The 26,107-nt window shown below is 35.6% G+C and overlaps 1 protein-coding gene across 2 annotated transcripts in view; it reads left to right on the plus strand.

Annotated features, from left to right (window-relative positions):
- LOC145276857 (nuclear pore complex protein Nup205-like) overlaps positions 1-26,107 on the plus strand; it is a 393,804-nt gene that overhangs the window by 230,978 nt on the left and 136,719 nt on the right. For both annotated transcript variants that reach the window (XM_080128250.1, XM_080128251.1), the window contains exons 8-10: positions 10,120-10,232; positions 10,715-10,777; positions 11,175-11,291. In XM_080128250.1, the coding sequence (XP_079984376.1) occupies positions 10,120-10,232; positions 10,715-10,777; positions 11,175-11,291 (293 nt within the window). The remainder of the gene's footprint in view (positions 1-10,119; positions 10,233-10,714; positions 10,778-11,174; positions 11,292-26,107) is intronic.

A 26,107-nucleotide genomic window follows, 5' to 3' on the forward strand; every position in this document is an offset into this window, starting at 1 on the left:
AATGTGGCCTCAGGAATGCCCACCAGAGATGAGTGTAGGGTCCCTTTCCATGCACAACATTGCACTACAAACATCCCGATATTATTTAACTGATTATAGAACACCCGCTCTAAGCGCTACCAAAGAGTTAAGCCTTCTGTACTGTCATTCGGAAACAGCAACCAGCAACTCTTTAACTGTACCCTCAAACCTGTCTAACAGCAGTCCAATCATGTTAGCATATATGGTGAACAATCACCCCGAAGATGTCCATCTATAGGGAAAAGGAATGATGCAAATGTCGGGGACAGCATTCATTGCCCTAGTCAGGAAACAAGGCTAAGCACTGGACATTTCTAATGAGTCCCTGCGGCCGCACCTCTGCTCCTGACTAATAGGCAAAGAAGGAGTATGGAAGCTGGGCGATAGGCAGAGCCTATCTACTCCTTAAGCAGTTTAGGTTCGCAAACCTGTGATTTGATCAAGTCACCAGCTCTAGGAATATTGTCGTCAAGGACTGGGGAGGCCTCCCTCCCCCGTTTGGTGCGAAGACGTATGAGATCAGTGGCACAGGCTTATAAATCTGTTTTCCTTCTAGATAGATGACCTGACCAGATCTATGAGTCCATCAGCACCAAAAGGGTTTTCCCTGCGCCTTGTTTCAACGCCAGGTATTTCTATGCCCCTGAAGTGATAGTTTTTATTAATAGAGTTAGTATCAAAGAATTAGTATCTGCTTTGAAGTTACACTCCTCAGAATAGAATTAAAATGAGAATATGTGATTATGTTTTGAAAGGAGGTATCTATGAGTATGGGGTGTAGATTTAAGGTTAATATCTACTAGAGTTAAAAGATCACATATAGTTTGTGGATTAGTGACTAATTGGAAATTATATTATAAGGGTTAGGGTGCTAAATGTGCTTTAAGTGTTAGCTTTCATGTAAAGATAATGACCAGTACTTCATCCCATCTAAAAGAAAAAAAGATATAGTTTCTACTTAATATAGATCACTTATAATCTGGGCACAAACTGTGGCTAATAGGTAGCTATTTATAGATATTGTATAGAGTATGAATATAGGTTAAGCTAATGCATGCCTTAGTAATAGAAATCTATAGATGTTTAGTATTTATCCATTTTTAAAGGGTAAGCCTACTAAAGTTTAGGACTGGAAGGTAACCCCCCCCCCTCTCAAGGTACGTGCAAAGTATGTGATTTTATATCAACTTGGGGAGAAGAGCAATTGGTTTTTTTGTCCAGTTGGAACAGGAGAGATGATATGCTTACAAGAATACAGCATTAATATACAGATATATAGATATACCGAAATTTGGGGAAGATGTAGGAGTATAAGAATTTTTAATATTTATCATGCAATGAAGGCGTCTTGGAGACAAGTATTATCGCTTCAAAGCGAACATTTAGAAATAACATTTGTGCCAATTATTTTAGTAACAAACATCAGTAACAATATACATGTGGCCTGTATAGGTCTTATATTTAAACATTACACTTTAGTCATAGAATGATAAATTATGATTTCCAAAAAGAGGGAAGCAGTATAAGTAAATAAGAGCAGGAAAACAGAGTTGGTGAATAAGCAATAACTTAATTGCTTCTTAAGCAGTAGTTTGCACAATTTAGCAGTTTTTGTATGGTTTTGCTTTTATTTTTGGAGATATATTTTGTACTGTACTGTAATCAAGATATTTTGGTCTATCGCATCACTGCAAATCCTGACAGCTATTTTTGTGTTGGTTGTGACGTCACATAGGATCAATGAAAATTCTGTATTTGAGTAAAATCACTGTGGATTACATTCGATAAAAATCTGATTGTTATCCAGTTCCTGAATCTACTAGAATTTGGCAATTGAATTAGTCCGGGATTGATCCGGAATTACACTCTTATATCCCCCCCCCCCCCCAAATGGGCATAAATCAATAAGAAGCAACTCGTGAAACTATAGCCTTTATAGCTTTTCCCTTTTTTTTTAAAGAGTGTACAGAATTAATGGGATAATATCGTAGTAATTGTTAGTGGAAATTTGTAAAATTGGATTACTTAAGGGGAATGGCTCATCAAGAATTTGTTTTTGCTGGACTTGAATACGACCAAATTGTATTCAGCTGAAAAGCTGCAAATGGAAGAGAGTTCCACAGGCATGCAGTTCTAAGAAAGAAGCTTTGTTCATGGAATCTACATTTAGGTTTAGGTACAGATAAAGAGTGGGGGAAATTATTGATAGTGTTTTCAGCTAGACAAGTGTTTTTTTGTAAACGTTTGGCAATGGGGAAGGGCATAGATTATAGATCCCAGACTAGCATCTGCCATGAAAATACCGATTAAGCAGAGACAGGTTCGCAGTGTCTCTTCCGTGGAAAAGAGGTTGCAGAGAAGAGAAAAGGGCATCCCCACCCCCCCATCCCACTAGTCTACAAAGTCTATTTTGAACTCTGTCAAGGCAGGATAAATCTTTTTAGCAGCTCCTTCCCAGATGTGTCAACAGAATTCCATCTTTGGATGTACCTGGCTCTTATAGAGGTAGAGAATTGCATCACCAGTGAGATATCTACCATTTTTCCAGCAACCTTGGCAACAGATTTGATGTATGTGTTCCATCTTAGATCAGGAGTAAAGGTCAAGCTCAGAAGCTTGTCAAAACATGGAGGCTCCCCAAGACGAGAGCCATTCATTTCAATTGATGCCAAATAGGGGATCAGGGCTTGATGATGTAAAGATAGGATCTTGATTTTAGATGCATTAAAATTAATCATTAATCCTCATTGCACCACATGCTCCAGATCAGAGGAGAGGGAATCAGAGAGAACGTGAACATTTACAGCCTTTGATGTGCTGCCATAGATGGTTGTTTCATCATCATAAATGTCTACAAATTATCTTAGAATGTGATTTGGAAGATCATTGATGTAAATCAGGAAGTGATTTGGGCCCAGGATGGGCCTCTGAGGGACTCTGAAATTAATACTGTGAGGTCCTGATTTCTTCCCATCAACCACTACTCTTATGAACCTATCAGAGAGAAATGATTTAATAATTGAGAAAACTTTCCAGCTATACCGTAGCTGGAGATCTTGTGAAATAGGCATTTATGCCATACTCTATAAAAGGTCTTTGATATGCCAGGAGCAATTGCCCTAGAAAGGAAGCCTCTGTTGAGAGATTCGCTAATCCTATGCGATATAACTATTACCACATCTGCTGTAGATCTAACAGAACGGAAACCATATTGCATGTCACTAAGGTTACTTTTGCCGAGATGGTTAACTACTTCTCCATTTAACACAGATTTCAGCAACTTACTCATGACGCACAGGAGACTTATTGGTCTGTACTGAGAGGAAGATGACCACTCACCTGAATTTATAAATGCAGGGCACACTGATGAGGTTTTCCATGGTGTTGGGAAGCAATTCTTTAAGACAATGCTTAAAATGCTTTGTAAGTATGGGAATTAGTTCTGGTTGAAGCTTTTTCAGCACTATAACTGAAATGCCATCAGGGTCAGTTGCTTTATTGGAATCAAGGTTTTTGATTAGTTTGGCAACATCACGCACAGATATTTGTATGTTGCATAGTGTGTTTTCTGATACAAGAGGAAATATGAGGGGTTGACGGCCTTGGTTGTATAGGGTATAATTAGTTGTCCTTGGCAAAGAATTTGACTTTGTCTGATGCTGACGAGATTACCTCAGATCCATTGATGATGGTTGGGATTGAGCACATGCTTCTGTTCAGGATCCTGTTTTCTATTTACCAAAACTGGTGGGAACCAAGCCACTGCTCAGCTACTTTGGACTTAACAAACTGAGCATAAACTCTCTCGCATTCTTTATCACTCTTTTACAGTGGTTGCTAGCAGTCCTAGTTTCAGTCTCAGTACAGCTTCCTGTCCTTCTTTGATCCTCTTTCCATAAAGGCAATACTATCTTTTAAAAAAATTCTTCTCTGTATAATATGTCTTCTTCTGATGAGAAACGTTTGGCTTTGAAATGCCATGGCCTGAAGAGGTTTCCCTATCCCGAAATATTGTCCCTTTTGAACTGATAGCATAATAAGATTTGATTGTAAATTTTTTACCCTTTTGTTATCTTAACTTATTCTATAAAATTACTTCATATTTTTAAATGTATTTATAATTATTTTTAGCCACATTTCTAAACTCCCCTTCTTATCTGAATTGATTTTAACTGGCGAGTCCACTCCCCATGTTATTCTAGGGCAGGTTAATTTACAACTTTTTTCAGAAAATCAACATAGCACTGGTGATGATAGTTGGGATTTGATGTGATAAGAACAGATACCAAAAATTAGATTCCCATCTTGAACAGAAAATTGAGCATTTAATTTTAAAAATCATGTAGAAAAATCGTTCATTTACATAGCATTTTTCACAACACTGACTTTGAAATTTCACTATTTTTATAAAAAATTCAATTAAAATTAATATATTTATATGAAATACATTGAAAGAAAAGTAAATACATGAATTATAATTTTAATTATGAATCACAACTAGCAAAATATCTCAACTTTTACTGCACTGATTAAACAAAAATTGTAAAAAAAGCTAATTAGCAACTAAGTCTTTTAAATTTTAAATTTCACAATTCAAAAAGATATGTGGAGATGTATTACACAATATAACAACATGATACAAATTACAGAACCATGTATTTTAATTTTTTTATTAAATGCAATAATATAAACTGTTATAATAGATCTAAATTGTTCTGTATAATTTCCTTTCAGGAAAATTAAAGTCTAATTTGCTGGCATGATGACTTTATAATAATGTGCCTTTTTCTTGCTTCCTGCCCATATAGAACATTTTCAGAAAACTCAATCAAATTTGAGCAATATGTGGCTGTAAAATTGATAGCAGTAATCTTTCAGTCTTTTTTCAAAAATTGTTTACTATTTCTGGAAAAACATCAAAAAGCAATTACTTGAAAACAATTATTTGTTTACATTTTTGTGATGTAAATGAATAAAACTGACAATTGTTTGGGTAAATTGAGAAAACTAATAAGATTTAATGGATAAATATTTATTTACCTAATGGACAAAATCGTTTGGAAGTAGTGCAAATGCACTATATTTTGAACTGTTTGAAACAGTAATTTGGATTCCAGTTAACTGTTTTGTTTTCTGAATCATATTAAAATATACTGTTGTTGGTTAAAAAAATTATTGTCGGTTTTGATCTCAGCCAACTAACTGCATACACTTGGATGATAAATTTGACCAGAATGTTTAATTTATCATAGTGTTTGAGGATAGACACCTCTGGTCCATAAACACATTAACCTTTTGGTTTATGTTAGCCATCTTGCTTGATTCAAGGGCCCAATTTTCTAAACTTAGGCAAACTTCTTGAGAAATGCCAACAACGTATTCAAAAAGTAGCCTCTGGTCTTCACACTTACATTATTTGTTTCTTCTGTCAGATAATGATGATCGGAAGAGGCACTAATTTTTTAGAATTCTGTTTGAGGCAAATCTTGATAATTATTGATACAAAGTTTCCCCAAATGACCAGTAAATGTTAGGCTTTTTGTTGTTCACTCAATTAATTTAAAAATTGCTTTAAATGGCAGAACCTGAAAATTGCAAAATTTGCATATTTAATAATAGAGGCAGATTACATAATAAATACCAATATATTTTATTTTCCGCAAAAAGGAATATAATTGCAGGTGAATCTATAGAATTAATTTTCCCTCCTTAATAGGAGAACAAGTGCAGACTGTGACAATATTCTGTCTTGCAATTTACTGCAAAGTCATCACCTCTCAAGACAGGAAGTTTACAGCTACAAGAAAATATATCGAATAGTCTGTCTAGCAGTTCCTTCATTCTTTTCACTTTGGTTGCTGCTTCAAAAACAGCCTATGCTGCCTTGACAAAGTACAAAATAGACTTTGTGGCTTAGTGGGGGTTTGCTCTCTTCTCTTCCCTACAACCTCTCTCCCACAGAAGAGATGTTGCGAGGTTGTCTTCCTTTTATCGTTATTTCCATGGCAAGTGCTCGTCCGAGCTCTAATCTCTGGTCCCTCCCCCCTTGCCAATCCTTCATGATAAACACCTGTCTAGCTAAAACCACTGTCAGTAATTTCCCCCACTCTTTATCTGTGCCTAAATCAAAACGTAGATTCCATGAACATAGCTTTTTTCTGAGAAGTGCACGCCTGTGGAATTCTCTTCCGTTCGCCTGTTTCCCACCTGACTACAACTTGGATGTCTTCAAGTCCAACATAAACAAATTCCTGATTAATCGCCCCCTTAAGTAAGACACTTTATCAAATCTCCAACACCAACTATTACTACGATATTATACCATTGATTACTATACACAAAATAACCCTTATCCCCGAGGGGCTCCCGGGCCTTGATAAGTGGTGATCCCCATATAAAAAAAAAAAAAAACAACCAGAAGGTTGCATTCACGGCAATGAAGAATGCGGAACTGCTTGCCCAGCGATTCGCGTCAAACTCCACCTTAGAGCCAACAAAAAACTCCCTCCGAAATTTCACTATGCGGACTGAAGTCACATTAGATGATGTAAAAATCACCCCTTCTCATGTCCGCAATATCACAAAAAACGTAGACATTTCAAAGGTCTGATCTTATCCCCGCTATACTAATTAAGAAATGTTCAGCTGAGCTAGCCCCTATACTGTCCAAGCTCTACAATAAATGCTTTGCTGAATCTTGCTTCCCTAATAGCTGGAAGATGGCCTCTGTTGTATCAGTGTACAGGAATTCTGATGAAAGAACAGAGCCTCTCAATTATCGCCCCATTGGTTTCTTCCCCTTTTCGCTAGAATCTTTGAGATCTTAATTAATCAAGCACTAGTTCACCACCTCGCAAAAGCAAATCTTCTCTCTGACAAATATTATATTTCAGGCAATGTCGTTCTACTGCAGATATTTTAACATTCATCTCTGAACGCATTTACGATGTACTGGATAAAGTGGGCGAAGCCACAGCTATAGCCCTTGTCCAAGGCCTTTGACAAAGTCTGGCACGAAGGGCTGCTAATGAAAATTAAATTGTATGTTATAACTGCATGTATACTAAATATAATTCGATAATAGAAGCATATATGTTGTCATTGACGGACGTACATCCAAGCAGCATAACTTTAATGCAGGAGTGCCTCAGAGGTAGATCCTTGAACCTTTATTATTCCTGATATTCGTAAACGACCTCCCTGATAATATTGAGTCCGAGTTGGGTATATTTGTTGATGATACAACGCTCTATAATATGCATGAGGGAAGAAGGATGTACATAAATCTAAGACAATGGCAGAATCGTTAGAATATTTTGGAATGGGGCGACAAATGGATGGTAACATTTAATGCTAGTAAAACGAAGCTGCTCTCCTTTAACAATTATAAGACACCTCTCCAACCGCCTATATTGATGACAAATAACACCCTACCTGAGAATTCTACCTTCAACCCCCCCGGCCTAACATTTGCAAGCAATATAACCTCGAACAAATACATAGGGGACATTGCAAAGACTGCTGAAAAGAAGGTAGGTTCGCTCTATCGAGCTAGAAGATTATTCACACCTGAGAGTATCCTGTACCTCTACAAGGCCACCATTCGCCCATGCATGGAGTATTGTTGCCACATCTGAGTTGGTGCATCTACCACTAGCCTCTCCCTCTTAGGTAGGTTCCAAAAAGGAGTTGTCAATCTAATCAATCCCACTTTATCAACTAAGCTTCAGCCCTTGTCCCATCGCCGCAATGTTGCATCTCTCTGCCTGTTTTACAAATATTTTAATGGAATGTGTTCTGATGAACTGGTTACACTTGTACTCCCTCGCCATACATATCCCCGACAAACTCGCTAAGCAATAACATCTCACTCCCTCACTGTTGAGATCCCTAGATGCTAGATGTTGTAATAGTTTCTTCCCTCGAACAGCTAGACTTTGGGATTCCCTTTCTGCTACCTGCTTCCCTGGTCGTACTGATATGCAGAAGTTAAAATGTTACATAAACCAACATCTTGTTAATCTTTCCTAGATACAGTCCCAAATAGTCTTTTATGCTCAAGTGGTGATATGCCTCCTTGTTAAGAGTTGACGTGAATAAAAAAAAAAACATAAAGCTGATATAGCGTGTATGTGAGTATATTTATCATACGAATGTTAAACATCAAAAATGATGTACGTGAAAAGTAATTATAAAATGCATGCTGAATAGATGTGGGAGGCTGATATGTGGATCTGCAGAATAGATTTCCACATAGGAGTCATGGAGTCGGAGTCGGACTTTTGCAATCCGACTCCACAACCCTGATTCCAAGAACTCTGTGTCTCTTCTACAAATGTGAACAATCATTAGTTATCCTGCAAAAAAAAAAAAAAATGAACGGAATATAGTAAGTTTTCAAGAAGACAAAACTGACAATGAAAATTAAAAAAAAAAAATATCCTGAAAATTACAAATATCATTTGCATCATATATGTACATATATTTTTCTTTAATTTAACCTTCATTCATTAATTTATTTTCTTTTTAATATGCATATTGTAAGATTAAATCATTTTATCTTTCAATCCGAATTAGAATTTTCAATTAGAATTTTTAAAATTTTTTTGAAAACAAAAAAACTAAAATATGTAGGAATATTTGTTTTTTATGAAATTAAAATTATTTCTATCTTTCATATTTTTTTTTAATTTTAAGCAAATTTCACTACATTGATCATTCTTTGAACTTTTATTTAAATCTTTTTGTATCCGTTGTTTTTGAATTTTGAAATTAGAAATCAATTTGTGTGTTTTGTTTATTTTTTTAAATAGCTTTTTTAATCTAGTCATTTAAAAATAAATAAATGTATTTCATAAGTCTTAAAATCAATAGTTTAATCTTTCCAATCCATAACTACTGGGAAGAAAAATTTATGGTGGTGATTCTGGTTAGTGATTCTTCCTCCCTATGTGTTGGTCACTGCGCAAAAACAAGAACATTATAAAACAAAAAATTCTTATAATGTTGATCAGTTTATAAAATGTCGATACAACTTGTAAGAAGATGCCATTCTATCAGTTTATATATTGGACTCATCATCATGATGATGATCATGTTAAATTTAATTTTACATTACATGCTGATATGTTTATTGATTTCCAAACTATTCTATCTCTGGACAGGTTTTATTTATCCCTTTTCTATTGAGTTCATCCCTACCACGTTCTCGCGTTTTCATTGGCCTTCACCTATGAACTAAACCTACTACCTCAACTGTTCTACATCTACTAACTAGTATTAGTGGGAGATTGATTGGCATCACAAATCAGAAAAATTGAAACTTTTTAGGGTATCAGAATTGTAAAAATTTTAGCCTTATTTCCAAATCTAAAAACAATTATTTGAATTTTTTTTTTTGTCTTTTAAGTGTCAACTTACAGATAAAACACATTTATTTATTAGATTGCTTATTTACAACATATGGCTAATTGTCACAGGATTACACATTAGGAATCCCATTCACAAATCTATCATTGACTCTCCGAGTCTAATAATTTATTTATTGGTAAATTATATTAAATCAAGAAAATATTTTAGAATTCACTTGTCTATCTTTTGATCAAATCCTTTGAAATGTTCAAGTATGTTTTTGTACTTATTTGCTAAATGTGTAGATGATGCTTATTAGAGAGTTCACAGCTTAATATTAAAAGATTTTAAACATTGGACAATTTTTTTTTTTTTTTGACACGGCTCTAATCTTATCTGGTATATATCCTCTGAAATAATGTTTTATTATATTTTTTCCGTTGTGGTACACGTCAAAAATATGGATGATCTCACTATGAGTGTATCAAATCTTGGAAACAGTACATAAAAGGAAGCATTTAGAAGTCAAATTTAATTGCTAACAATTTAATCTTTACAATTAAAATTTTTTTAGTTTTCTCGTATCTTAAATTTTACATTGACATTTGTAAAATTTAAGATTTTATTATTGTCTTCATTTCAGTTTTACAGGGCAATTAAATTTGGAATTTTCATGTATTGCATTTTTTCTGATTAATTGCTGCTTTGAGGAGTTATTGAATCTTCTGTTTTTCCTTTATTTTTTAGGAGTAAATGAGTTGTGTGAAGATGATGAAAACATTGTGTTTTCTGCCATTAAAGACAAAGTCTTTTCATTCCTCAGAACTGCAGTTTTAGCAGCACCATTTTTCTTTGAAGAAGTTTGTATTAATTTATTCATATTTGTAATTGTGAAAAAATTTTGTAGAAATTGGAAATTTTATGTGTATATGAGCTAGTCATTTTACTTTTCAAAACTGCTAAAAATAATTATAGAACATATAGGATAAAGAATGCTATGTTCACTGGCTGTCTAGCGAATACTGCAAATGTTAGTATGAAACATTGGAATGGCTGATGGTAGAATTAAAAATTATGACATGACTAATTCTCCTCCTTTTCTGTATTCCTCCTTTCATCTCTGTTATTCCATCCTCTCTGATTTTATCCTTTCTTCTACACACACTACTATTTAACTAATTCTTTTTACTTTTTCACAATCTTTATTTAAATATTAGTCTCCACACATTGTTATTTTTGTTGCTGTATTGAAGCCAATTTTACTTTATCTTATGCGGAAAGCGCTTTTCTCTAATCATATTTTAATATTTTTGAATTGTACTTTGTCTCCTTTGTTTTTTAGGAATTCTATGTTGGCCGTCTTCATGGGCTTTTGACAGATTTCATCATTCGTATGCCACTTAAGGTAAATTAATCTATCACTAGCTGGAGATTCATTTTTCTGCAATTTATAAATAGAATTAAAACGCTATTGCAATCAACTTAGTTTTTATTTCTTCATAATTTAACAATGTTATGAAATTTAGTTGCTGTTGATCATTTCTAAAGATTTTACTGTTCTCCACAATTTTATTTACTAACTTGATTGAAAAAAAAAGCCAATTTGTAAAAACTTAGTTTAATGCTTTTTACTCAAATGCGTTACATTTTAATCAATTGGCATGTGTTTGGTTTTGTAAACAACAAAAAAATTGCAATTTTTTCAATGATCAATAATAGAATTTCAGAAACTGAAACCATATTTCGATTTTGTAAATGTTTTAAAGAAAAGGATTATTCAGTGTGAAATTATTCTTCATCAGGTAACAGAACTGCGGAATCTGGGTGATGAAGCAGCTCGCATTATTATGGTTCATCTGCAGAATGGAAAGGAACCACCATCCAGTTTGAGTAGAGATTTTGAAGAATTACTTAAACTTGTAAGTACTTAAAAACCAAATTCTCTAAGTTGAAGTATTGTGAAAAATAGGGTCAATATTATTTCAAAATAAATCCTAAACATTATGTAAAATTGGAAAATGAATTCTGAAGAATGTTAGTACTTTGGCATTGTAGACTTATAACGCTTTTCAGAAAGGAAAGAAAACGTATTTTGATGTATTCTCAAAATTCCATGAGTATCTTTTGCCAAATACAGCTTATTCGAATAAGCTGCCCTGATTACAACCTCCATTGTGTAGAACCATGTTACTTTTATGATGTCCTTAAAGAGATGTATAAACTAGTTTAATCCTTAGTGTTGCAAGTAATATCGTTGTTATTGTTCTCAATTGCACTTCACACAGAATAGTTTATTGGGTCAAGGGATGAGCAAATATTTGAACTGGTCAAGTTCTCAACTCAGCTGCCACAGATATGGCCTTTCCACAGCTCCACCTTCTTCACTCAGTACTTAACAACAATGAACAGCAACTCAGTATAGCCATCTCAATTCAGTCTGAGGCCATTTTTGAAGATGTGGAGGAGCATGACGTGGTCTTTGTTGAAGATAACGAAAGATGATCATAGTTTAAATGAACGTGGTCTTCATTCATGCATAGGATGTTGGCCACCTGTTGTTTTGCAAGTTGCACAATTGATCCTGAGAAGTACTAGAGTATCCTTTGAGTGTTTGAATTTCTTAGACTATTATGGGCTTTGCCACTGAGTAGTTTACCTTTGCAACTCTTGTATAAGAAGTAGCAAAACTCCTTTGGCGCTTTCTTCATATTCACCACTCAGGCACCCATATCTTTTGTCTGCATTGCCATGACTGGATTTTGTCACAGTATTTTTAAAAAATTTTAATTTTTAAAGAAATATCTTTTTTTTTTTTTTTTTCTTTTTTTTTTTTTTTTTCTTTTTTTTTTTTTTCAGCCATTTCAATAAATTTTGTTGTTGAGACATAGTCAAAGAATTGAATTCCTTCTCTGAAATTAGAGGTATACGAGAGATGATCGGAAAAATTGCAGATAAACATCTAATATCAACTAAACACCTCTGTAAAAATTGTTGAAATTATCAATAACTGTCAGTCTGCTCTTGCACCCATTTCTTATTCTATAGGGTAGAGATTTGGAGCTTTTTATTTTTTTATTTATTTTTTAAATTCCTGTAGGGGCTCCAAGTGCCTGAGTTCTGAAATGTAAATAAAAAGTGATTGCCTTGTGCTTTTGTTAAGGAAAAACTTGTGATAACGATGGAAACAAAACTTGTGCTGCTGAATTGTACAAATTATGTGAAATAGCTTGTGAAACATCATGAATGAAACGAAGCTTGTTCCTGAAGAAATAACAGATGTGAATTCACACGCAACATCGAGAAGGATTATGCCTTAGTGAAGATTGTGCACACAGTGGAACCATCACCATTGTATTTAATTGAGCACCTTGATGATCCTGGAGTTGTATTGAAGAAATTGACTGATTAATTTCAAAAGAAAATTTAGGCTAACAAATTAGTCTTGATGAAATTATATTCCTTTAAGTTGAAAGAGGGTGACTCTGTTCACGAACACATCAAAATGGTGATGGAAATATTTGATGAGTTAGCAGTCAATGACAATTTAATTGACAAGGAAAATGGAGTTGTGCATCTCCTGGCTACTCTCCCAAATTCTTATAACATCTTGGTGACAGCACTTCAAGCAAATCAGGATGTTTTCAAGTGTTGATGTTAGTTCATCGCTTGCAAAGATGACCATGATCATGCAATTGTTCTGTGGGTTCGAAGATGGCTTGTTAGACCGATTTGAGCTCTGAAGTATTTCTCGCATGTTTGATATCTGTGGAATAATTCTGTATCAGAGATGCTGACTGCTCTGTCTTTTCTAATTTTCTATAGAGTTCTTCATTGCATGTAGATTCAGCAATTGTTGCCTCTTTGTGAGTTGTGGCATGTCAAGAACATCTGTCTTGGGTTAGTTTTTCTCATGAGTTAGAATACAAACCAAACTGTTTAAGGGAGACCTTCAGATTGTCTTTGAACCATTTCTGCTGTCCTCCTGTAGATTTTTTTCCTTTGGATAGTTTACCATAAAGGGGCTGTTTTAGGAGCCTTGAATCAAGCATGTGGCATATATAACCTGCCTAACGAACCTGGCACTGCTGTAATATGATGTGTATTGACTTCATGACTTGATCAAACTAAAACCTCTGTGTCCGGTATTTTGTCTTGCCACTTGATTTTCAACAATCTTTGAAGGCAAGTCATGGAAATGGTTTAGTTTCTTGGCATGTTTGGCATATTCAATCCAGGTTTCACAAGCATACATAAGTGGGTGTTAGTAACAACGGTTGCTGTACGAAGAACCAAGGTTAAATAAAGAGAAAATAATGGTGCCAATTTGAAAACCATGATTTCTAAACAGCACATCGAAAAAGAGAACCAAGTCGAAAAAATTCAATTTATTCGGCATTGTTATAACATTACATGTTTCGTCTCCATTAAGAAGGCCACAGGAAGAGAGAAAAAAAAAAGGGAAATGAATAATGAGAGAAAGAGGGAGGGGGCGCTGTGAATTTAGATGGACAGAAATACAGTTGACCAGCACTTGTCCAAATTCGTCTTGAACTGATCTGTTGTTATGGTAACAACTTCAAGTGGCAGTCTATTTCAGGAAACTGATATGCAGATGGAAAATTTGGCTCTTCATCAGTTTATCCAAAATCTCCGATTAAATAGCTTTAGGTCATGTCCTCTCAGTCAACGCTCGAGTGCCTAAGTGAAAAGATCCCGAGGGAGGTCGTAATGGCCTTAGTCAAAAGTTTCAGCCACCGCAAACAGGTCTTGTAAGGAAGATCACGAAAACCTCACACCAACCTTGTTGCGAGCTTCTGCACTCACTCCAGATGCTGAATGTTACAAACTAGGCATGGAGACAACGCCTGGATGCCATACTCCAACACAGATCGGACGAGTAATACGTACATAGGTAGGAAGATCTCTGGAGTGAGGTTGTCAAAGGAGTGCTTAATGAGAAAAAGGGTACTCCTTGCTTTATTGACTGCCTGAATGCAGTAACTTGAAGGTTTGAAGGCATCCAGAGGTTTCTGGTCATCTGCCAGAGAGTTTAGTGCAGCACTGAAAGTGAATGGTGACTCCAATTGATTCCCAACTGCTATGTGGCAACATTTGCCAAAGTTGAGGTCGAGATCTCATGCGGTTGATTACTTCAACACATGTTGAAGACTCAACTGAAGAAAAGCAATTTGCTCATCGCAGGCACCTAGCTTGACATCAACAGCAAACCGCAGCACATTACCACCAATGGCATCTGGCATGTCATTGATGAATAGGAGGAGAAGAAGAGGTCCAAGCACTGACAATGGTGGAACTCCACTACTAGCACCCACCTCTGGAGACAGACTGCTGCTCACCTGGACTTAGTAGGTACCGCCCGCCAGAAATGCTTAAATCTAGTAGATGACCGATTCGTTTAGACCATATGCAAAAAGTTTTTGAACAAACATTTGATGGTTAGACGGAAGTGTTTTACCATAAAACCATTCTGGGAGGTTGAAATGACTGACGTTAATGTAAGATAAGTCATTATTGACTGTTTTAAGAGCATCTCCACGATTTTGCAGGTTATGGAGGTAAGGCTCACTAGTCTGTAGTTGGATGGATCTTCTTTATCGCTTTTTTTGAAGATTAGGCATATCATAGCCACTTTCAATCATGTTGAAGAAAAAGGGATAGCTAGTTTGGATATAGCATCACACAGAATCATTGGATTGATGTTATCTGGTTCATGACAGTTGTTTACATCTAAGGCCAACAGTAATTTCTCAATCTCGTTAGGGCTGCAAACAACAGGCGGCATTGGTTGGACTACCAGGTCCAGATTCAGTGAAACTCAGCCATCGACTTCCTGGAATATCTGTGCGAATGCATTGATAAAAATGCAATGCCTGCTGGTCCGACTGATCATTAGGACTCTTCAAAGTCACAATTTGGTTGTTGAGTTTGTGATTTCACTGCACATGAGCATAGAACCTTTTAGGATTCCTTCCAGAATCTCTCATCAGCTGACCTGTGAATTGCTGCCTGCTTACACAAGTCAAATGCTGATCTTCAGTACACATCGATTGCCATGTCAGTTTTGTTGATAATTTTCCCAGCATTTCTGAGCTTTCTTGCTTGCACGACCCTTGGAGTAATCCATGGTTTGCATTTTTGATTGTTTCAAATGCTTTAGAGAAATTGCAAGATTTGTCAGCCACAACAGAATATTGAGCCACAAAGTTTCTGGACTGGATTTCTCCGAGAGCTGCCAATATATTTCACCAGCAGCCATCTTAACCATCATCAAGGTCAGTTGCAGCATAGACTCATCTTGGCCAATCATATTCCGGGAGTAAGATGAAGGAAGTTTGCATTGTAGAGTGTCATGTGGTCACTTTTATTGAGTGGAGACAGGGTTCAGATCTGTAACACCGAGTTAGGATAGCATGAAAAAATTAGGTCGAGTAAAGATGGTCGTTGGGTGCGTCTAAATCTTGTAGGTTGTAGAACATGTTGACAGATAAAGCACTCCTCAGCAGTATCGAGTAATTTGTTGCTGAAGCGGTTGTTTGAAAAACATACATTTGCCTGCCAATCGATAGAAGGTGCATTGAAATCACCTAGTAATTGGCTTCTTGAGACAACTTTAATGATATCAACTAGGCATGATATTCATCTGTGGTGGAGTTTTGACACATTAAACGTGACTGTCGATTGCTTGTTGAAGATACAAAAGAGAATTTCAAGCAGAACCATCCGGAAATGAAAGTTTTATTCACTAAGAAAGTGCAAGATGACTTGAACGATTCTGTTGGACTTTTGCATGTCATGGATTGTTGTCTAATGATAAAAAGAGCAACTGGATTGTAGAGTCTGGAGCAACATGTCACATGTTATGATGTGAAGAAATTCTTTAATTTCAGAAAATTGGATGCAGCATTTTTGATTGTTTCACCCTTCGTGACACATTCTTATTTGAGGCACCAGGAATAGAACTAAAAGTGAGTGTACCAGAGAGAGATGCATGTTGGATGAGACTCCATATGTTTCAAAATAATTTTGTGATTTAGTAAGTGTGTATAAACTTACTAAATCCGGAAAGACATGCATATTTATTGAATCAGGTTGTTAACTTTTGGATGACAAGCAAAAAAGTTATTGTGGTTTTTAACATTTAAATTTAGATGGACATATCTTGGCTCAAACCAAAATTTATTGATTAAAATAAGCACACTTTTATCAACGCAAAACAAGAGTATGCCATTATGTTTTGGGTTCAGGTGGCAAGTTCAGACTTTTTACAATAAGCAAACCTGTGTTGCATTATCAACAGACAAAAGTGGAATATATGGCATTGGCAAGTGCGGGATAGGAGGCCGTATGAATTCAGCGTTTTCAAGGTGATTTCAAAGCAGCTTCAGTTGAACTGACACTCATCTATGAGGACAATAATATGCACGGAAAAAATCCACAATATCATGGACGAATCAAACATGTCATTAAATATCACTACATTCAAGAAAACTATTAAAGTACTGTCAGAGCAAAGACATGATAGCTGACAAAAGGACTTATAAGCACACAATTTGTGAATCTTAGAGAACTGATACAATAGTCTGACAGCAATTGAAGAGTATTGCAATTATCAATGACTGTCAGTTTGGTGGGAGTTATAAATCATATCTCTTGTTCTTATATGGTAGGGATTTGGAGTTTGCTATTTTTATTTTTTTTATAGGTTCCTGTAGGGGGGCTTGAAGTGCCTCAGTTCTGTAATATAAATAAAAAGCAATTGCCTTTTGTTAAGAAAAAATATGTCTGTGATTTTATTGAATTTGTCTTCCAGTCAGAAGTATTGAGTTTATTTAAAAACAAGGTATGTTTTAATTTGGTTGCTTCTTGATTTTATAATTAACAATCAAAATAACTTCATCATAACTGATAAAAAGAACATAGCAGACTTACTAGCTGAAACCTCTCAAAATTCATCTAACCAAGACCACAACATAAAATTTATGATAGTCCAGTTGAACATAATGCCAAAGACTACAAACTAAACGTCAAATCAAAAAAACCTTGAAAATTCTAATAACCTTTTTACATTCACTAAATTAAGATTTCATAACACCACTAGACAAAATCCATTAAAAACTTCAACTGCCTTCAGAATCATTGAAGTTATTATTAAGAATTTATAACAAACAATGGACAGAAGATGAATTCCCAGGCAAATGGAGACAAACTATAATAATAATAATCTCAAAACCAGGAAAAGACAACTCAAGTCTGTAAACCTATAGATCAAACTCATTAACCAGTTGCTTGTGCCAAATAATGGAGAAGATAGTAAATGACAGATTAGTTTACTATCTGAAATCTAATGATCTTATTTCCAGCCGACAATTTGGATTCTGTAATAAAAGAGGCATAATAAATGGAAACAGAAGGGAAGCATTTATTAGGAATGAACACCTCTCAGCAATTTTTTCAAAAGTCTAAGCAAAACAAAATCAACAGCTCCTTCCCCTTCTTTCTTTTTCCTTCTCTACTTCCCGGTCCTAGATATGACCTTAAACTATATCTCATGGTGAGGCCGCAGTTTGTGGGCTTTGGGGAGCGTGGAGCCACCCTTTAATTGCCATTGCTCCCAGGTCCTCTCTGACCCGGAGTGGTAGTACCTGTTAGGGTCCCAACTATGGGTTAAATAGAAAGAAAAAAAAAAACATTCTATTAAAAAATTATTCTTCAAAATCTGATCAGATTCCACTTGACCCTGTCGACAGGGCATCAGAATATGCTGACTACCCCCCTGCAGAGAGTAGAAGTCCCTCAATGGGACTACCTGTTGGCCGTAGGTAGCGACCCATAATACCTTTAGGACGGGATCCTGGTGGTTGAGAGACTGGGAGGTCAGATTTTAGTACCCCCACTTCCTAACACACCACTTTGGCCCTTACTGGGCTAGATGGGCGGTCGGAGGGGCCCAATCCAATCAATCGGCTAGTCACGTCAAGCCCCACCATATATTGCCCACCCGATAAACATATCATTAACACAATATGCCTATCCCTTCCCTACAAATAACTATTTCCTAATATATGGTGGAAAGCGGTGACTAAGGGTCAATTGACGAAGTGAAATATCTATGACATGGCTGCAAACCCTTTAAATTACTATGTATCCCAGAGTAACATCAAAGGAAAACAGGTGCTCATGAATGATATCACATAAATCGAGTATATCATCTTTGTATCCTTGTTGAGCCTGGGCGAATGGGTTTCCCCTCAGGCACTTCCCATATAAGGCTCCAAGGTGGGTGGGGAGCAAAGACGATAAAAAAAAAAACAATCTTATTTGATTATGGCTTTTATTACCCCCCCAAAAAGAAGCTTTTCAGATGTTTCCGACATTTCAAGTTCAGAGGATGAACAGAAATGCTCAATCAAAGAAAACTCAGTATTTTTAATAATGGAAACACTTGAAAAAAAATGAAATAAATAAAATTTCACCTTTTACAAAGGAAAAAATTTTCTCTCAAAAAATAAAACCCAAAATGATAAAACGACTGCAAAATAACACCATACTTATCGAATTGAAACAAAAAACACGCTAAAGAAATTCTCAAATGACAAACCTTTAACAATATCAAAATTAAAACTTATCCCCACCCATACCTAAACTCCTCAAAAAGAGTCATTAGATGCAGTGAACTATCAAATTGCTCGACTGAGGAAATTTTACCTAATCTATCATCCCAAAGTGTTACAGAAGTAAAAAGAATAAGAATAAAACGAAATGGAGAAACTATATTGACAAATACATATATACTCTCCTTTGACTCCACAAATCCCCCAAGTGAGATTAAAATTGGATACCTAAAAGTGAACGTTGAAAAATACATCCCAAACCCTCTAAGGTGCTACAATTGTCAACAATTTGGACATCATCAATCGAAATGCACCAAATCACCAATATGTATAAGATGTAGTGAAAACTCAAAACATAGTGACTGCAAAAACGACTCCAAATGCTCAAATTGTAGTGAAAACTATTCAGCTGACTTCAAAGGATGCAAAACATGGCTAAAAGAAAAAGAAATAGCAACAATAAAGTACACAAAAAATATAACCTTCTCGGAAGCCAGGAAAATTATGAACGCAAGATACTCAGAAGTAACCAAGAATGCTAAAATAAACACAAATCAAAGTTGTCAAAGCTATACTAAAAATCCTCTAGAAATAAAAACTGAAGGACTATCTCAATTGATAAAAGAGATGAAAGACCTAATGAAAGAAATTAAAACACTAATCCTGAACTCTGGAAATAATCAGTCTACAAAAGAGAGTACAACAAAACAAAAACAGAACCAACAAACCAAAAAACTCAAATTAAATCAAAGAAAAAGAAAAAACTCACCAAATGAAAACAACCCTTAAAAACAAATCAAATGAAACAACACCATCACCCAATAAAACGAAAACTAAAGAAAAAACAATTAACAAACCAAGATCTAGATCCCAATCAACCTGAAGAGGAGGAAACAAAATAGGAACACTGGAGGAGATGGAGGTAGAAGACAAAATACCCCCGGATAAATAAAATGACAGACCACGATAAAAAAACTCAAACTATCATTCAATGGGACTGCTGAGGACCTAAGGCAAACATAAAGATAACTAAACCCAAAAAACCCAAATAACAAACTAAAATACAAAACATGACTTACAGAATCATACCGGATAGAAATGAAACAATTAATATAATCAAGTGGAATTGTTATGGTCTAAAGGCAAACCTAAATGAGCTCACTATTCTACTCGATAACTTACTTCCAGTAGTAGTTTGTCTCCAAGAAACCTTTATGAAATCGGATGACAATATAAAAATTACAGTCAGTATAACTCTATACACAATACTGGACTCAGAGCCTGTGGAGGTACATCAATCCTTATTAGAAATGACATACCCCAAAGTCAAATACAACTTAATACTAAACAACAGGCTACTGCAATAAAAGTAACACTCCACAAAACCATCAACATTTGCTCACTATACATACCCCCAATGAAAGCATCTCAGAAACAGATCTGAGCAAACTAATACAGCAACTTCCAAAGCCATACATCATTATGGGAGACTTAAACAGCCATAATGAGATATGGGGAAGTGAAAAAACAATCAAAAGGGGAAAAATTATAGAAAATATAATAACGAAAATCTATACCTTTTTAATAATAAAACACACACTTATTTACATCCAGGAACTGGTACATTCATATCAATTGATTTAACATTGTGTGATCCAACACTTGCCTTGGATTACAAATGGAATGTACTAGAAGAGCCATATGGAAGTGACCATTTTCCCATTACACTTGAAAACAATGATCCAATGCCAGAAAACAAAATACCCCAATGGAACTTACAGAAGGCTGATTGGAAAAAATTCCAAACTTTATGCCGGACTAAATTAATATTGGATAATAACCCAAACCAAAATAATATCACACATTTTACTAATACACTGTATAATATTGCGGAGGAATGCATTCCAAAAAGCTCTACCTCCCCAAAACATAATAAACCCTGGTTTGACGAAAAATGCAAAGTAGCCATCAGAACTCGTCGAGCTATGCTAAGGAAATTCAAAAAAGAACCAACTAAAGAAAATCTCGATAAATATAAAAACAGTAGAGCTAAAGCAAAACCATTAAAGAATCAAAGCGAACGCCATGGAAAAACTATGTATCAAAAATAAATACAAAAAGTAAAAAGGTCTGGGACATGATCCGAAAAATCTCAGGGAAAAGTAACAGCAACCCTACTAAACACCTGATCTATAATAACCAAAAAATTACTAGCAAGAAAGAAATGGTAAATTGTCTTGCTGAAACTTTTGCAAAAAACTCTAACCAGAAATTCCAAATTATTAAGGAAAAAGCAAAAAAGAAAAACTCCAGTTTCGGACAAATAATACAGAAAAATACAACCAGCCATTCTCTAAAAATTAATTGAACGTATCCCTAGGCAAAGCTCATGACTCAGCTGTTGGCCCTGATCAAATCCATTATCAATTTATAAAACAACTTCCTGATACGTCTACAGATTACCTACTACAAATATTCAATGATATTTGGGAAAGTGGCAACGTCCCTGAAATATGGAGGCAGGCCATAGTAATCCCTATACCTAAATCATCAAAGGACTCTACAAATCCCATGAATTACCGACCTATAGCACTCACTAGCTGTATTTCCAAAATAATGGAAAGAATGATTAACAGCAGATTAATATGGTACCTTGAGACAAATAATCTGATTACAGATTATCAGTCAGGATTTAGGGATGAAAGAAGCCCCATGGACCACCTGATCCGGCTAGAAACCTTCATCAGAGAAGCCTTTATCAAGAAAGAACATCTTACAGCAGTCTTTTTCGATATTGAAAAAGCATACGACTTTGCATGGAGGCATGACATTATAAAAGATCTACAAGAGCTGTGATTAAAAGGCAGAATGCCCATTTTCATCACAAATTTTATAAATAATAGACAATTTAATGTACGATTAAGTGATACTCTATCCATCAGTAAAAAACTAGAAACGGGGGGGGGGGTACCACAAGGAAGCATCCTGTCTGTCACACTTTTTAGTATTAAAATAAATAACATCGTCAAAAGTTAGGAACAGAATGTGCCCTCTATGTGGATGACTTCCTGATCTGCTGTAGATCAAAATATATTCCAAGAATAGAACGCCATTTACAACTGTGTCTAAACAAAATAAATGAATCAACAACAAAAAATGGTTTTAAATTTTCAAAAGAAAAAAAACAAAAGCCATTCATTTCTTCCAAACTCGGAAAATGCACCATGACCCAATACTGAAACTAGATAATGAAATTATACCTATAGTTGATCAGTATAAATATCTGGGCATCATCTTCGATAAAAAGCTAACATTCATTCCCCATATTAAATACCTCAAACAAAAATGCAACAAAGCCATCCAACTCTTAAAAGTATTAGCTCATACAGACTGAGGTGCAGACAAAGACTCAATAATTAAATTATACAGATCCCTTGTCAGATCCAAGTTGGATTATGGCTGCTATATCTATGGATCTGCAAGAAAGTCCTACATAAAGGAATTAGACACAATACATCACCAAGGACTAAGATTGGCTCTAGGAGCCTTCCCCACCTCCCCAGTGGAAAGTTTATATGTAGAAACAGATGAACACTCATTGTCACTTAGAAGAGAAAAACTAGGACTACAATATTATACAAAATTGGCTTCATGTCCAACTAATCCTGCCTACAAATGTGTCTTCCACCCCCAATACAAAAACCTCTTTGATAGAAAAGAAAATTCTATAAAACCATTTAGCCTACGTATGGAAGAACCCATAAATAAAGCCCAGATAGATATTGCAACAATACACGAATCTGTAAAACCTAAATATTCCCCCTGGCTGACAAAACAACCAAAAATATCAGACCTAATTGAATACCATAAAACAAAAACCAATCCAATCATCTATCAAGAAAAATTCTAAATAATTAAAGATAAGTATTCCAAACACTCAACAATTTATACAGACGGTTCAAAAGATGGAGACAATGTTGGATGTGCAGCCATACACAATAAAACAATCCTTATCAAAAGATTACCAGACAAAGCAGCCATCTACAGTGCTGAAGTATCGGCCATTAGTATGGCACTTGATCTTATAGAATCTTCTAAAGATAAACAATTCCTTATCTGTTCAGATGCCAAATCAGTACTTGAAACACTGGAAAACAGGAAACCAACGAACCCAATAATCACGAAAACCCTAAATAGATTTGATGATATTCCTAACGATAAAAACATTCTCTTTTGTTGGATACCCAGTCATATCAACATAAAGGGTAATGATAGAGCTGACAAAGCAGCAAAAGCAGCACTAAATTTGACCATAACCAATGATAAGATCCCTCGTACCGATCTAAAACAAACCATAAACAGATATATTAGAAACACATGGCAAGAGTCGTGGAACTCCTGCACTAAAAACAAGCTATACCAAATCAAGGAAACCATAGGAAAACAGAAACCAAACAAAAGAATGACTAGAAAGGAAGTTATAATAACAAGACTCCGAATAGGCCATACCTCTATAACACACTCCTACCTACTCAAAAAAGAAGCCCCACTTTGCACACCCTGCCACACAGTAAATCACATATTAACAAGATGTGAAGACTTGAAAATAAACCGACTGAATCTATATAATGAAGAAACTTTAAATGACATATTCACTCATGTAGACCCAACTACTTTTCTCAAATATCTGAAGATAACTCAACAAAATTTAAAAAAAACAAAAAACTCTTATCTAACTATATAAACATAGACACTGAACACCAGATACATACATAAAACCTATAACTATTAATGTATATAAAAGACTCTGGCATTAAATGACCACATAGGTTGATATGCCATAAAACCAATGAATCAATCAATCAACAGTCTAAGATTTATGTACAATAATGTGAAATAATGAGAGATGTATGTGATCTTGATTTAAAAGGTAGATTCACAAACTTTATAAAGAGATCCTTATCAGACCACAAATTTAAAGTTTACAATGGATTCACTTTCTCAGATACCAAAATCCAGGAAGAGGGAGTCTCTTAAGGTAGTGTACTATTTGTGATATTATTTAACATAAAAAGAAACAGTATAACAAACTGTTTAAATCTTCAAGCTAAAATCGTACTCATGTAATCCTGTAGCCGATGCTGTATTCAATACAAGATATAGTGAATTATTTGAAGTAAGAAGAAAAGCTATGAAGCCCTTTAGCCTTCAAATGAAATAAGTTCTACAAGAATTAGAAATGATCTGTCAAAAATATCCATGAACACATCTTTGGACTCTCAAGAACCCAAGATCCTTGAACTCCCCAAAGCAAAACTTATGCTAATGCCTAAAAAAAATTCTATCATATTCTCCTAGACTACCCTGACTATTTACACATTTTTACAAATGGTGCCAAGGACCACAGTAGAGCAGTGTGTGCAGAAGTTCTAAATAGAAACAATCCACAAAAAGTAATTCTGAATTTTTGAGATAAGGTATGAATGTTTGTATTGTTTTGATTGTTTGGACAATTATTCTCATCTTGAAAGGTCCATCCGAAAATTTTTTTTTTAAATATGCAGTCGGTATGATATTACGATAGTATTTAGGAGCAATTCAACACTCCGAAAATACCTTGTGTGAGTAAAACCTTTGACCGAAAAACTCATTACAAAAAAACTGTGTTTATGAGAGTTCATGTAAATGTTGGAAACTATAAATGTGAAACATGCCTCCTCCCCCCCTCCCTCCCCAGTAAAACTAGAAGAACACCGAAAAGCTCTCATATTCGGAGAAATCCAAAAATCAGCCCTAGCAAACCATATATGGAGAGAAAAAAACACCCATTCCCTAAGGTGTGATGACGTTAAAATACTAGATATAGAAGAAAGATGGAGGGTTAGGAAACTCAAGGAAGCAGCACATATGGTGGATAGCAACAACATCCTAAACTGTCTAAGTATTGAATTTGGAATTCATTTATTACAAATTTATATAGGGAAAATAAGAGAAAATAACAAAAAAAATAAAAAATATGCTCAACTTAAGGGAGATAATCCCCTCAAATGCTAAACTTCTGACCGACCATCAATATGGGTTTAGACAAGCCCATTCCACGGCAGACATCCTCACTGTAATCTCTGAACGCATATACCATTCACTGGACAAAGCGGGAGAGGGCAGAGCGGAAGCTCTAGATATATCTAAGGCTTTTGACAGGGTATGGCATGAGGGTCTCCTCAGGAAGATTAGATCTTACGGTATCACTGGTAGAATACTTAACATAATTAAATCCTTCTTAGATAAGAGAAAAATCCAGGTTGTCCTCGACGGTCGTACATCTAAACAGTATGATATAAATGCGGGAGTGCCCCAGGGATCTATTCTTGGACCTCTGCTGTTCCTGATATTCATAAATGACCTCCCCGACAAAATTGCCTCTGAGATGGGTATATATGCTGATGACACCACACTCTATAGCAGGCACGACAGGAAAACAAATGAACATATATCTAAAGTAATGGCAGAAACACTAGAGGATGACCTCCAATCAGTAGTGGAATGGGGACAAAAATGGATGTTCACGTTCAATGCCACCAAGACAAAACTGGTTTCATTCAATAATTACAAGAAACCTTCTCTACCACCTATAGCAATGGCCAACGACTCTTTATCTGAGAGTACGTCTCTCAAGCTCCTTGGCCTAACGTTCGCAGGAAACATGAGTTGGGACAATTACATCGAGGGCATTGCCAGGGCCGCTGCAAGGAAGGTGGGCTCTCTCTACCGTGCTAGAAAACTTCTAACACCCGAAAGTATCCTGTACCTCTATAAGGCCACTATTCGCCCATGTATGGAGTATTGCTGTCATATTTGGGCCGGTGCATCGGCTACTAGTCTCTCGCTCCTTGACAGGGTTCAAAAGAGAGTCGCAAATCTGATAGGCCCTAAACTGGCATCTAAACTTCAGCCTCTGTCCCATCGTCGAAACGTTGCATCCCTCTGCCTGTTCTACAAGTATTATAATGGTGAATGCTCTGAAGAACTGCAAGCACTTGTGCCCCCACGACGTGAACACCCTCGACAGACCCGACAAGCTGCAAAATCCCACCCCCACACTG

The sequence above is a fragment of the Euprymna scolopes genome, chromosome 5 (genome assembly GCF_053919585.1).
Source record: "Euprymna scolopes isolate OS-2025 chromosome 5, ASM5391958v1, whole genome shotgun sequence".
In the NCBI taxonomy this organism is placed as follows: Eukaryota; Metazoa; Mollusca; class Cephalopoda; order Sepiida; family Sepiolidae; genus Euprymna; species Euprymna scolopes.